At 37.8% G+C, this 14,172-nt stretch overlaps 1 protein-coding gene across 1 annotated transcript; it reads right to left on the bottom strand.

Moving 5' to 3' along the window:
- Positions 1-203: 203 nt before the first annotated feature.
- Positions 204-11,085, bottom strand: PCNXL4 (pecanex-like 4 (Drosophila)). The gene is made up of 10 exons (XM_009700981.1): positions 10,360-11,085; positions 8,528-8,707; positions 7,921-8,435; positions 6,991-7,091; positions 6,744-6,866; positions 6,117-6,480; positions 3,289-3,392; positions 1,791-2,827; positions 823-1,009; positions 204-455 (listed from the first exon to the last, which is right to left on the bottom strand). Exons 1-10 carry the CDS (start codon positions 11,046-11,048, stop codon positions 204-206), a joined length of 3,552 nt encoding a protein of 1,183 aa, XP_009699283.1. The 5' UTR covers positions 11,049-11,085.
- Between the last annotated feature and the right edge of the window lie 3,087 nt (positions 11,086-14,172).

The following is a 14,172-nucleotide window of genomic DNA, read 5'->3' as shown; positions in this document are numbered from 1 at the left end:
GCAAGAAAACAGTTCAAAACTTCCTGCCTGCTGAAGGCTAGCTCCATTTCTGGGTAAATTATGTACGCTGGCTTGGCACTGCCATCCAATGCCACTTTGAGAGTAAAATCTCATTTGTAGTGGATAAATGTAGCATGAACATTTGATTCCCAACACACAGACGGAAAATACAAAATAATAATAATAAAAGTGCTACCGACATTCTAGAACAAAGGCAGATGCAGAAGTTCAGATGAATAAATGGGGTAGCCAAGAGGTGGGTCGGCAGCTTGCACAGTAAGGTTTCGCAGAAGAACTGGGTGTGCCTGGATGCTGTAGCGTTCTTCATCATCATTTGTAGCATACAGCAGTTCCCAGGATAGATTTGCCCACTGACCTCTGACAGCTTCATCATTAAGTTTTCCCACTTGCACTAACAATTCCTGAAGAGTGAGGACTCGCCCAGTATAAATTCCCTTTAAGAACAAACAGATCAAAATGTTCAGTACGTTCTCCAAGAAGACACACAAGCATTTTGATTACAGAGCACTAAATGAAGCTTTGAGGCTACATACTATGAATATCATCCCTTTAAAAATGGCAAAGTGTATAAACCAGTCTCCTCAGTTCAATTCTTCCGTCTAGGAAGATAATCAGGAAATATTGCTGCATTTGACGAACAATGTGGTGTGATTTTCAACAACAGTGATGTCAGCTCCTCTCTAGTACAAACATAAACTTCATTTGCACAGCCTTCATGTTTTGGAACACAATTAAAAAGAAAAAAGCAATGGAAAAGAAAACCAAACTTTGACCTTGCTTACTAGTAATTTTTCTTCTTACCATGTTTGGGTCATGCCCCAGTGAAAAAAGGTATGGCTTTTCCTGAAGAACTGCCTGCTGCCACTCAAGATCCGATACCAGTCCAATGTACCAATCGTTCTCGTATTCTTCCAGATAGTTAACCAGCTCTTTGAAGTTCTCCACCGGACCCAGGCTTGCTTTGTCAACCATAAGTTTAAAAGTGTATCTGAAAGGTACAGAAAGTCATACGGTTAGTGCAGCAAGAGGCAGGAGGAAGAAAGCCTCTTCAGGCTACAGAAGGCGGAGGTACTCTGAATCAGTAACTGTGCTAGAGATCCATCTTCCTCTTCAAGAGTTACCCCAAGAGGTAAGACTTGGGGGATGTTTGTTTTCTCCCTGCCAGATTTTATGTTACTGTCACTTTCTGCCATGCCACTAAAGCTGTTCAAAAATAAAGTCACAATGCGTTTTCTTAGGGGAAGCTGCCACTTTTGTTCTTTCAATGCTTGCAAGCAGGAGGAAAGGCACCATCAAATGTTATCAAGCACTAGCAACTTTGTAAGTTACTCCTCGTCCGTCAGCCGAGTCGCTGGGAGTTAGTATGGGTATGCTTTTAGCTCACCCAGATTTAAAACACATTAGCTTAAACATCTTTCATTCACCTCAAACACTGCTCCCACTGCCTGATAATGGAAAGTGCCAAATATCTAACTCCATCCCAACTCTCTTAGATCATGGGGACAACGAAAATGGGTTGTTTTTTTCCCCCACTTAACACAGCCCATTTCCAGTGCTGGAGGCAGCTGCTGTGGGGAAGGGAAGGAGGGAATCTCCGTGTCACAACCTTCACTGCCTGGGGTTACAGGCAATATTCATGTAGGAACAAGCTACAAATATATTTAAATGATACAGTTTTAACATGAACTACTCTTAGTGAAGTGATACTTACTTTCAAAGCACAGGACTGTCTATAATTTTTGTAATCTGAGGGGATGTTTTTCTTTTACCTGAATGCTTTTAATGCAAGTTGGAATAGCTCCGGTTTGCTGGTTAGCCAGTCCAAACCAACAGACCATGGAATACCACCAGTGTAGGCTCTGAACACATGGCTCGGGGCAGGCACAGTGTTATCCAGTCCAAACAGACCAAAACAACATGACAATACTCCATGGATATATGAGTCTTTTAAAGCTTTATCTTTCATAAGGTCTTCAAGTAAATTGGAAGGCTTTTCTTTCAGATGAAAAAAGTCCAGTTGACTCAAAATGAAGTGGTACCAATCTTCTGGAAACCTCTGCCTCATTTCATTGACTTTGGAAGGCGGCACAGGGGCTGTTCTCCATTCTTCAGGGATGCTCAATAGCTCTGAGTAACAGCAACTAAATTCAACCTGAGGTGAAACTGCTTGCTGTCTCCCTTTGTCTACAGCAGGAAGCCCAAGCACTACAGCCCTGTATAATTTATCTTCTGGTGACATTTCTTGTGGGACATCTTGGCTCTGTGTTTCTACAGATCCTGGAATAGAGAGATGTACTTTTGGTATAGTTCTCAACCGCCCAGGTTCTTTTCTGTCTTTGATTCTGCCACTAGGTTCAAGATCAAAAATGTCACTATCATCAGTCCAGTCCTCAATTGTATCAACACTAAAGCTATCTTCTTCCCTCAGAGGCCTGGATCTTTCTACTGCACCACTATGCTGATTTTCTGGGAATGATCCTTTTTGGTTCTTGTCAGCATTGCCCGGGCTTTCCCAAGTTTTTGATTTTTTATAACAATACTGGACTAGCATCCATACAAGCACTTTAATGAAATCATCTTTCAGATGTTTTAAATTCTCATGAGAGTCAATTATTCCAGATAACACATTTCTGGCATCGGAATACAGCCGCACAGGTAGAACAGTACAAGGAGTCAAAATGTGTCCAAAATGGTGATTAGGAGAGAGAATCTTTGTGTGCTCCTGTTGTTCAAAGGCCATTTCAAAAATTTCATCAACTCTGTGAGCTTCAGCAGCATGACAGGATGTTTCCTGCAATTCTAGCCCCTGAAGCGTAAATAAAAACAATTTGGTTTTAGTCTTCACCAGTACATATCCTTAAATGCTAGCAAGTTGTTTTCTTGCAACGAAATTTTTCTGAACAAATAAAGATATGTTCCGTTGTCAATATTTCCACATCTGAACCTACAAATCTAACTAGAGATAATAGCAATTGCAAAGCACTCACTACAGTATTAGACACAGTTCAATGTCTAAAAAGAAAATAAATCTTTGCCTCATAGATCTTATTAGCCAGCTTATTAAAGATGTTGTTTCACAAGCTAGATGATAAAAAATTCACATCTGCTAAGCATGTCAGTTGCAAGACTAGTTAATACAGCAATAACACTCATCTTAAAAAACTGACTGTAAAATCAGGTAAATCAGTTACATTATTGAAATGTTATACAGCAAAATGTTTGCACGATTTCAAAACATTAATATGTCAGTCCTCAGCATGCAGTTACCTTAATGTTAACACCACAGTAAGTGAAGCCTTTTTCTAGCACCAATATCCACATCAGTCTATCCTGAAAACGGCACAAGTAATGTGATCCAGGTAGAGAGAGACCTAGAAAAGAAAAGGACAAAAGAAAAACTATAGTATTACTGTAGTATTACATTGATGAAAAACTTTTCTACTTACCAACTGAGAAATTCAACTGCAAACACAAAATATTTCTGCATCGACATCAAAATTGGTTAAAACTTGCTAACCAGTACTCTAGAATCTTAAAGGAACTAGCTACAAAACTAGATCTTGAAATTGTAGTGCTATCTTTGAAAGAGCTGTGGAAAACTGGGAAACCATCACAGAACTGCAGGACTACAATATTCATAGTGGACCAGGCTTAAGCAATCACACACTCAATTCCCTTTACAGACATGACTTTCATGATTAAAGATCACCTTTGGCTGCATTTCCATATGCATAGTTCCCACTGATGTCATCTGAAGATCTAAAATTCTTATGACTGCCGAATACATTAAAGAATCATCATCTAGCATGTGAGTATCTTTATGGCGCTGTTTGCTGTGGAGCACAAAGTTTATTTGTTATGGGAGAAATAAAAACGTAACTCAACAGGATTTGTTACCTACACTATCAGTTCCTAAACTGACTTGTTGGTATTCCAGAATGATTAGAAATATCCCTTAGGATGCAAAATCCAGAGTGTAAATGATTCTGCTCAAGTATCAGCTTACCGATGACGTAACAGCACACCTATTTTACAGATACATAAATAGAGGCAGAGAGAGAAAGATCTACATTTTCAAGAGCACCTGTTCATCTTTAAAGATCATAGAATCAGTATCATACACATTGAACACTAACAGATATCGCAGAAATCATCTGTAGTCTTTCTGAAGTACCTGTGTGTGTGGGGGGGTAATAAATCTGATCCCACTGTCTTAAGTTTGATATTGCCAAAAATACAGCCACATGAATTAAACTGGGATCTGAAAGTCAAGTCCTGAACAACTTCAGATCACACATCAAATTAATTAGTACTCAAAAATCCCACAATCTGCCTTGCACTGTAAAAATTAGATGACATGTCCAAAAAAAATGGTACTTTTTCTACCTCTTTCAAGAAAAAGTGAAATGCCAAACTTCCTAGCAACTACTGGTTATATTGTACTTCTTTTAACTTCTAGCCTACTGTCAACTTCTCCAATATAAGGGTGCTGCTCTTAAGCATGACATTTGCTGCCAGTTTATGACCTGCTTCAGCTCTCACTCACGTCCAAGCGATCACTCACCTGCCTAGAGAATTTTAGTTTTAGAGTGTTGTAAGACGAAATCAGTGAAACCAACCATTAAGCTGTAGTTAAAATTTAAGTAACCTTTTCTATTCCACTGAGCTAATGAAGTGCATTTTCTTGCTAACATTTTGCAAAGATTTTAATTCTTTTCTTACTAGCTGTTAAAGCTACTAAAACTCCTTTACATGGAAAAAAGTAGGGTTTTAAATTAAAATGGAGACACACAAAGTGGTACCTCCTCATTTTGAACTCATCTGAGAACACCACAGTTTTTCTTGCTTGAAGACATTGATTCACAGATTTTCCATTTAAGAGGAGACATTTTCCCCTCTCAAGACTAGTGTTTTAAATTATTTATTCTGAGGCATACATGCCGCCACAGCCATGATGGCAATAGGGAAAAAAAAGATATATAGTACATATAAAATACATAGATAAAACAGATACATAACAGATAAATATGTATTATATAACATAAATATACCTATTATATCTATATAAAACATACATAGGCTGATGCAGTAGACAAACTGAAGTGTCTCTCTTCTTTAGAGGAAAAAAACCTTCCTCTCTCTACACCAGTATTAAAAGTGCTGCAAATGTTTACTAGTAAAGCACTTGCATATAGTCTTCAGAAAAGTATGATTAAGGTTAATTTCCACTGCCTTTAAATATTAGCCCCTTTCTTCTAGTCATAAGCCATTTTCTAAGAGGCTCATGTAAATATTCGCCTCTTGTCTACAGGCAATGATGTTTTGATTACTTAGGTTACACAAAGACTGTTTCTCAAGAAAATGAGCTTGCAATTTTAAGTTATTCCGTCTCCAGCTAGGAAAAAGACTTGGCATTTTTTTGCCTCTGTTTATATAAATCTGTGAAATACCCATCATGTTGTCTTTCACAGGTTTTAAGACTGCAAGTCCTGTTACAACCTAACTGCCTGCACAAGATACGACATTAAGTCTTATCAACTGGTTCTGTTCTCAACTGTTTACTGCTAGTTAGGCTACATCAGGTATTTTACAAACATCCAGTCCATATTCACCATACCTAATTAACACAGCCAAATTAGCAAAGTTACCTTCTGGATCCTGAGTAATGGGATGGATGCAGAGAAGGACACACACATACACAACCAGAGCGAGCAGTTTGACATACCTCCTTCTCCCCACTGACTGCCAAGAGAACTCCTCAACTGCCTGGCTCCAATTAAGTGGGATGAACGCCTACCATCCTTTTTTGTTTGGTATGCAAACATTAGGATTGATACTGTTTCATCACCATTATTTTTCTCCTTATTTTAAAGATACCAAACCAGAATTATCTTCTTACAAGAATGTAACAAGTAGAGATGTATGAGAAGGATAAAAGTAACGACTTTTTCCTCAACTGAACAATCTCTATCAGATTTAACCTACGCTGTGAAATGTGGTTTAAATCAGATGCTACAATTCTCCTGTTCTCCAGCAAAATCACGTTTCCTAAAATATTTAGCTACATTCCTTCACAGTGTTGCTAGCATACCTACCTAGGCTACCGGCTGCTAGTGCAGACTGCAGAGCAACAGCCAGACTTGGAACCATCTGCTGGTAGTACACCGTATCAGAGCAAACACATGCTGTACCGCCCACAGGTCCTGGCCAGCTTCGGACAGGCCTAGGAAACGCAATCAAAAATACCGGTAGCGTGAAGAGTGGCAGCAAGGGAGAAGAAAGGAGTGCAGAGATGGCGATGAAGGTCAGCAGGATCGGGAAGAAAACGACATTGAGTGTGATTAAGGTGGTGGTAGATTTACGACGTTGTTTTTTCTCTGTCCATGATGTCAAAAGAATAGCTATAGCAAACTGCAACTTTGAGACAAACTGAAGCAGTCGATCCCGTAGGATAGCAACCTGCAAGATACATACAACAAGCATGTTTATTTGTATCCTGTATCATATCATATTCAGCACTGCCAAAGCTACCTTATCTACAATAACTTTAAGAAAATGAAGCATGATTATCATTGACTGGTATTAGAGTGTATACCTTAGTACACAGTTTTTTAGCTTCTATTTGCTAGGTCCTGGACTCTGTAATTCTCTAACAGGGAAAGGCATAGAAATAAAGACTTTAAGTGACAACTATCTGCTTAAATTTACATTATGACAATTACCAACAAGAGTCTGATTCCTGTATCGAGGTTCCTGTTCCACCAGAGGTCTGGATTAAACACCAACATTTGTGCTATTGACACAACCACTATGTCCAGTAGTGCATTTTCTGTATTCTGCCAGACCTGAAAGAGGGATATGTTAGACTTATATTTTAAAATGTATTTATCTATCTCTGCTTTCATGACCTGAAATATTTCTTCCAAGTCACCTTAATACTTAAATCGTGTAGAAGAGAATTCAAATTACCATCCTAAATATTCTTGTGAATCCAATGCAAACAGACACAGAATGAAGATTTTGTAGCGAACGGTCTAGTGACAGGAATGCTATCATAGCAAACGGAGACACTGTAATTGAAATAAAAGAATCATTGATTTCCTTTCAAAAACATAATTAAAGTGTACAGAGGTAAGCAGTCTTACTGTAGAATGGAAATCCTAGTGTAAAAAAAGAACTCTTCCCCTCATTATTACAAACTCCTTTTTGTATTACACTTCCAGGATATCAAACAGCGTATTTGCACTACTGGCCGAAGATGGCAAACATTTATGTGGATGCTTAGTTGTTATTCACTATTACTCTTTTTTGTTGTTTTGCTTGTTTCCCCAAGAGAATGGGAATACTCAAGTAAGGAAAAATAAACATGGGAGTAGCACTCATCAATCCACTTCCCCAAACTGATGGTTCTTTATGAAATGAAATAATTGAGATAAAATTTTGGTTCCCTCAAAGTAGATACATTGGTCCTTAACCTACCAGAAAGGAGACTGTTCCCTTCACTAGCAAGTTGTAAGAACCACATATTTATTCAGCTTGAAGACTCTTTCTGAGTATCTTTTAAAAAAAAGCTACAAGAGCCATTTTTTCAAAAGTGAGTACTGATGTTGTAACTACAATCCTTTAAGAGGCCTTGCTTTCTCAGCTAGACTTTTAAAAAGTTCAACTTTTTAGGTTTACCCCTAAAAAAGAAGTAAATAAAATCACTAATCACTTTCAAATATTCTGAACCAGTCATTTTGACCTCAATGCACAATTTCGCAAAACATCAACAAATATTTCCAGCTACTTGGTTTTTCTTAGTTCACTCATAGAATCTTGCACATACAGTAATTCTAGTGTTGTTTCAATCTTCCTACAAGCATCATCTAACAAACAACAGACAGTGCATATTCCTACCTAGTGTTAGTAAAATCCTCCTGACAACACCAACTTTCATTAGCCTTCTTTGCTTCTCCATGAACACAGTCACAGTCCTGACATCCTTTGGATAAAGGGGGTTTCGGAAGACTCCAAACAAGTACACTCTCTGAATCTCTCTAAGAATCCACATAATTATAAGCAATATGATCAGAATGTAACTCACTATAGCCTGAGGACTGGCTTTGGAAAACGATGAAAAGCCTGCAAATCGATGCAGCAGGCTAGCTTCTATAAGCGCAAATGTCAACACAGTCAAATAAAAAATAAATTCCCTCCACCTAAATTGTATTCTAAGACCTCTGTGCATATTTTTAGATTTGCTGGAGGCTAAATGGCTGATCATGCTGTGTTTGAAGGCAAAACCAATCTCACTTAGGTTAAGACTCAGTATGAACCCAAATCCAGTCATGAAGAGGATCACACCGAGAGTGCTGGGAATGAAATACGATGCTATTCCTGTTCCAGCAGAAATGAGAAACATTACTAATAACCTGTGAAGAAGAAAATAAAAAAAGATTTGCTTGAAAAGAAAAAGGTTATAAACAACATTGATATATTTTACAATTATATAAACAACATTTACTTTGTGTTACTTGACATAGGTGAACCTCCTAGTCCAAACTCCAACAGTTGTTCCATTCCCCATAGAAAAAGTGCATCAAGTGGGGGCAGAATTCCCATTGCCCATAAGAATGGCAGAAAAAGAAATATGATGTGCAAAATCTGGTTTGTCTGTTCTAGAATGGGTGTGTTGACAGCAAACCTGGATAAAAGAAGAAATGTATTTGATTTCTGTGAAGGAAAAGATAACTGATACATGGGAAGACCTTTTGTTTAACTACTACAGCAAATCCAGAAGATAAACATTACATATTCAATCTACAAAACCTCAACTAGTATCTTTCAAAAGCAAAAATAAGGACATACATTTATGCTTGGGGCAGTAATACACCAGTTAGAACATCAGAACACAGCCTAATTTTTAATTCAAAAGATTTGAAGCCTTCAGATTATGCAGATGAGTCAAGTGATGCAAGTATCCTAATTGGTTTGATACTATTGTGATAATACACTAAGAAATACTTGTGCAGAAAGAAAGGTCCACAGGCTCTAAGACCTTGACTGTTTAACAGAAAAATGCTAAGTATTTTTTCAGAATTAAAAAAGCAAAACTTTATGCAAGTCCAGGACCCAAGATGTAAGCCTCAACACCGAAAGAAATGGCATGTTGCCTGTACACCAAGAGATAAACTCTCTTTAGGAATACAAAATGTTATTTTCTGCATAAAAGTATTTAAAATCTTCCTGTAAAAATACAAAGATCAGAAATCTGCATGAATTCTAAGTCATATGTAGTTCATCAGCTAGCTAATTAAGTTAAAGGTAGACTGCTAAGATATTTGGTTTCTCTCTACTTCTTAATAAATAAATAAGCAAGCCTGAAAGGAGTTTTGTCAGCAATTTAAAGAATGTCTGAATTTTCTCCTCAGTAAATTAGACAGAAGAATTTGGGGTCCAAGACCATGTGTATAATTTTCCTATCATAACTGAAGAGGCAACTAGGGTAAATCATTAACAAAGACATGTCCAAGTGTAAAACTAGTAAAATCAAATAAGCTTTTTTTAAAAAATGCATTTAAAGTACCCCAACTATAAAATATGTACATGTGACAAAGTGATATAAATATCACTTGACAGGGAGAAAGAATGCATACAGTAAATCTAAAAGCATCTTGCTTTAAGAGATTCTACAAATACCTTAGCTAAGACACTCATCTGAAAAGTGGAAATATAAAAGTCTCCTATTTGTAGACTGGCATTGTTCTTTTGTATTACAAAAGTATTTAAACACCCAAGTTCAAAATCCATATAACAAAGATACAGCAATGTTCACATTTGCCTACCATTCATTAAAACCAAATTCATCGTCCTTTTTTGCCTGTAGTTTAAAAACCTCTGCAATCACTTTGCAGAGATTAAATCAGAAAGTACTCCAGGATGAAACCTGGATAAAAATCCAGTACTCCTGAATTTTGCAGTGTTTAGATCGATTCCAGGTCAGGAAGATGTGTTTTCAAAACACATCCTTTAAAAGGATGCTGATACAAATGCTCTTGTACAAAAATACTGAAATCGACACAGTAGAAGATAATTTTAGTTGTCCCTTACTTAGAAACTGCTCTGACTGCTCTTCCTAATTTAAGTCGAATGCTACAAAAATTTAAGAACAACCTTTTATGCACAGTATAGAGCCTCATTTTTTACCATATACTCTTCTATCTTCTTTCTTTGGAGTTCCTATAGTTGATGAAAATCTCAAAATAAATTTTCCTCAGAAGAATAATTTCATCTTTCTTATCCAAAAGATATAGAATAACCATTACTTTAATTAGCTGAATACTGTATTAGGTTTACCTGTGTGCAAGATCCACTGCAATAAAGACAAAAATATAGAAAGGTCTCATCAGAGCAGTGATTTCATAAGTATCCAGTGCTTGGAAAGTAGCTGTTTCGGTAGCTGTATTTATGATTAACGAATACTCTCCTATACATATAGTCACCCATCCAAATACAAAGATCATAACAGTTCCTCCAATGTTGCTATATAGCAAGGTTATTCTGTTTGGCAGCAAATACCAAGTTCCCAACCCACACAATACCCCTGCCAGAAGGGAATGAAATACAGTGTTGATTATATACTTCTTGCCAGGAATAATAAATTTTACTGTCTCTGAACCTACACAGCTGGAAAATTCAAACTCATCTTCATCTGTTAGAGTATTTTGAATTTGCATTCTTTCTACTGTCACTGTTTTCTGCTTTGCATATAGATTTGTCATCTGAAGAATAAGCGCAGTAACAAACATCAGTCCTCCTGAAAGTGCTGCGGTATAGTAGTCTTTCGTAATGCCTAATTGGTACAAAAGTGTTCCTACTCCTCCCAAAACCCATGGCGTCAAGAAAAGAATAATCTGATTCACATATATGTAAGGCGGGGCACAATAGCCTAATTTAAACCGAGGACCTCCCAGCACAGTCTGTGGAAAGCGCTTCAGGAAGAACTCCTGTTTGTAATCATTCAGCAGAGGTACATCTGGACCCATTCTTATTACTCAGGAATGCTGGATGAATATCATTTTTTCCTGTAAGAGAACAGAAGGAAAAAGAAAGAAACATTACTGAATCTGGAACTCAGAACTTAACCAGGGAATTCTTTTGTCCTATTTTCATTTACCAAGTTATAATGGAATTCTGACATGTTAGTGTTAGTACACATCATCCTAGAGCACCCACAGAATCTGCTAGAATACAACTACTAAGCAAACACCTAAAACGGAAAAAGATTATATATTTTAAAATGTAAACATATTCTTTAATCTGAAGCTTTAGGTAACAAATAAAACATATAATCTGTTCTTGGGAGATGATAAAACCAATTTATCTCCACACCAGAACACCTTCCTAAAACTGAAATTTTTTTCCATCTGGTCTGATTCCAATCACACCTTGCCACAGACCTCTAATTCCAATTAATCCTGTTAAGGATCTCCATATACAAACAGAAGAGTCAGTGATTTCAGTGAATAGCCACATAAGTGCAAGGATACAGTCACGCCGACATCCCTGTAAAAATCAAAGCCTTAAGAAATAAACTAACTGTAAAAAAAATATTAGAAGCAGCATTAAAAACATCCGCATTTTTACTGTCCTCCCTACACAACCTAGTTGCAGAACAGGATCCCACTGTCCTAAGCACTACACAAGACAGAAAACAAACAGTTTATTTTCTGCTTCCTAAAACATGTAAAATAAAAAAAATAAACACAGTACTTGTGGGTTGTAGCAGAATCAGCATATATTCTTCTATATGTCAATGGAGAAAGCTGAAAAAAGGGAAAAAAGATACCTGTAAACATTTACAATGAATCATCAAATAGAAATCAGGTATGAATACTCATTTAGAGAGGATCAGGCAATGTAGAAATAATGAATGTAAGATGGTAGCTATGATACTCAAATACAACTTTATGCTACTAGTCATGAAAGCAAGAATCCAGGAATGACAGGTAGAAATACTGAAGCTAAGAAATAGGGAGAAAAAAACAGCACAAAAATGCAGGGCTAAAGCACTGCATTAATAATAATTCTAAAAAAGCGATGTTTGTGTGTGTTAGGAGACATGCAAGTACTGAAATTCTGACTTTATTCCACTGGACGTGTATAATCTGACGAATACCTCTTAGCCATCATTGCCGATATATTAAAAATGAAACACTTGGCTGCCATGGAGTTTCCAAGCTACTGCGATCCCTTCTTTCTACAGTACCAAATGCTTTTAGGTGCTTCTGAGAGAGATTTACTCCTTATTTTTAAGCAGACATGGATCACTTGACTGTAGGTAGAGACTGGTCATCTAGAAACAGTGCAAATGGGAGAGATTAAAGGCCATTCACATGCGTTATCACGGCTGGAAACTTGCATGCAGGGTGAATACACTCCACAACGAAAAGCAGGACCCCACAGGCTCTGTGACTACTCCCAGTGTAGGCTACGGAATTTTTCTTTATTTTTTTATTTATATAGAATATTGAACATGGAATATTGAAAACACAGAGGTTTTTGGTCATACTATTTCAAGTCATTGAAAGTTTCTTAAGAGAAGGAGAAGGCAGCAGTCTGTCTTAATGGAAAAGACACATGTTGACAATGGAGAGAGGAATTCATTGCAGTCAGCTCAGGAATTTGAAAATGTAACAGGGACACACCCAACTAAAAACAAATTTCAAATGTAAGTAAAAAAAAAAATAATAATCACAATTCAGCCAATCTTGTTTAGAAAAGAAACACTGTTTACAGGGCTACATAGGCATGAAACTAAGTTGCTGTGAAAGTTACGTGCAGTAGAAGACTTACATCCACAAAAATGATAGAAGCTGAGTTTTAAAAGAAATGTAGAACCTATAGGTGCATAGTTTTCCTTGAAAAATAGCTTTTAGGCAGCTGTGTTTTTCTGCTCTAAAAAGGGCTATTTTTGTTTCAAGTTCTAGTCTGCATTTGTGTTCGTCAGTTCATATTGCTAACAAAACGTTAACAAACTATTCCTCTTACAGTTTCTGTGTAAACAATACACATCTCTGTGTGAGACACAAAAATCTACACACATAAACAATGTAGTTCTACTCGGCTATATGCCAAAACAAGCCATAAAAAGATGTGAATTTATTTATAAATGAAAATCCTAAGACTGAAGCTCACGAACGATGGAAACAATACCCTCAACTATCCTCCTGGCTTCCAAATAGTCAGGTAGCACATTAGGACTTCAAAGAGGTACTCATGCCCATCTCCCTATTTCTGTGCAAAGCCCTAGCAACAGGACTCCACACATTAGTGAGTGTTTACAAGACCTGGCTTCAATATACATTCCTAACATACACGCCTGGCCTGACTTTGACAGCTTGCCTGGTTACCCAAACAAGCCACACCACAACAGTTTGTCATCAGCAGCAGGGATCCATGCGACTTAAGATACTATCATAACAAGGATGGTAAAAGGACTTTAACACCATAAAGTCATTTAACAAGTTCCCCCCTGCAAGATCCTCTCTCTGTCCTTATTACAAAAGGAAACAATGCAAATCTTGCTCAAATTCAGGCAGAAATTCACAGGAGGACATTAATTTTTGTCTAAATGAACATCACCCTTCACGTCCACTGATGGTGGATCAGCTCAGTGATGACTGGTTTTATTTCAAGCAGATTACAGAACACGTGTACGGCTCCCAGCCATCTAAGCCACTGAAGCACATAAGGCTTAAAAATACCTACCTCCATGGTCTTCCAGGCCTTTTTATGTGAGACTAAGTAACAGATATAAACCACTTGCTAGCACAGGAGGGAGGAACACCAGTGTGGGAGGTGCAGGGGGAGCTGCGGGCAGCCTCTGTCCAGGCAAAACCCAACGCAGCCCATGCCCACCTGCGTGCCCAGACACCCACACCTCTCCTCCATGCTTAGGGATCCAGCTGTGCCGCAGGCTGGCTTCCAACCCAGGAGCCCGGCAGAGCAGGCTGGGGGCCTCTCCTCAACAGCATCGATGCCATTCCCCAGTGAGATCGGGGATGCAGTGTTTTAGGCCAACATGCTCCATCCAGTTATGGAGAGCATCCCAGGACCACCTTTGGGAAGGGCTGCAGACCACCTCCTTCCCGAGACACCTCTGCACCT

This window comes from Cariama cristata, unplaced genomic scaffold (assembly GCF_000690535.1).
Source record: "Cariama cristata isolate BGI_N322 unplaced genomic scaffold, ASM69053v1 scaffold35665, whole genome shotgun sequence".
NCBI classification, from domain to species: Eukaryota; Metazoa; Chordata; class Aves; order Cariamiformes; family Cariamidae; genus Cariama; species Cariama cristata.
This window is presented reverse-complemented; position numbering and strand designations above follow the sequence as displayed.

Bases quoted from the DNA above. Each gene is read 5' to 3' on its own strand.
- PCNXL4 (XM_009700981.1), bottom strand. From the start codon at position 11,048: ATGGGTCCAGATGTACCTCTGCTGAATGATTACAAACAGGAGTTCTTC. The intron at 6,867-6,990 runs GTAATTTGAATT...TCCCTCTTTCAG, and splicing joins TCACAAGAATATTTAGGATG to GTCTGGCAGAATACAGAAAA. The intron at 6,481-6,743 runs GTAATTGTCATA...TGTATCTTGCAG, and splicing joins CAGGAATCAGACTCTTGTTG to GTTGCTATCCTACGGGATCG.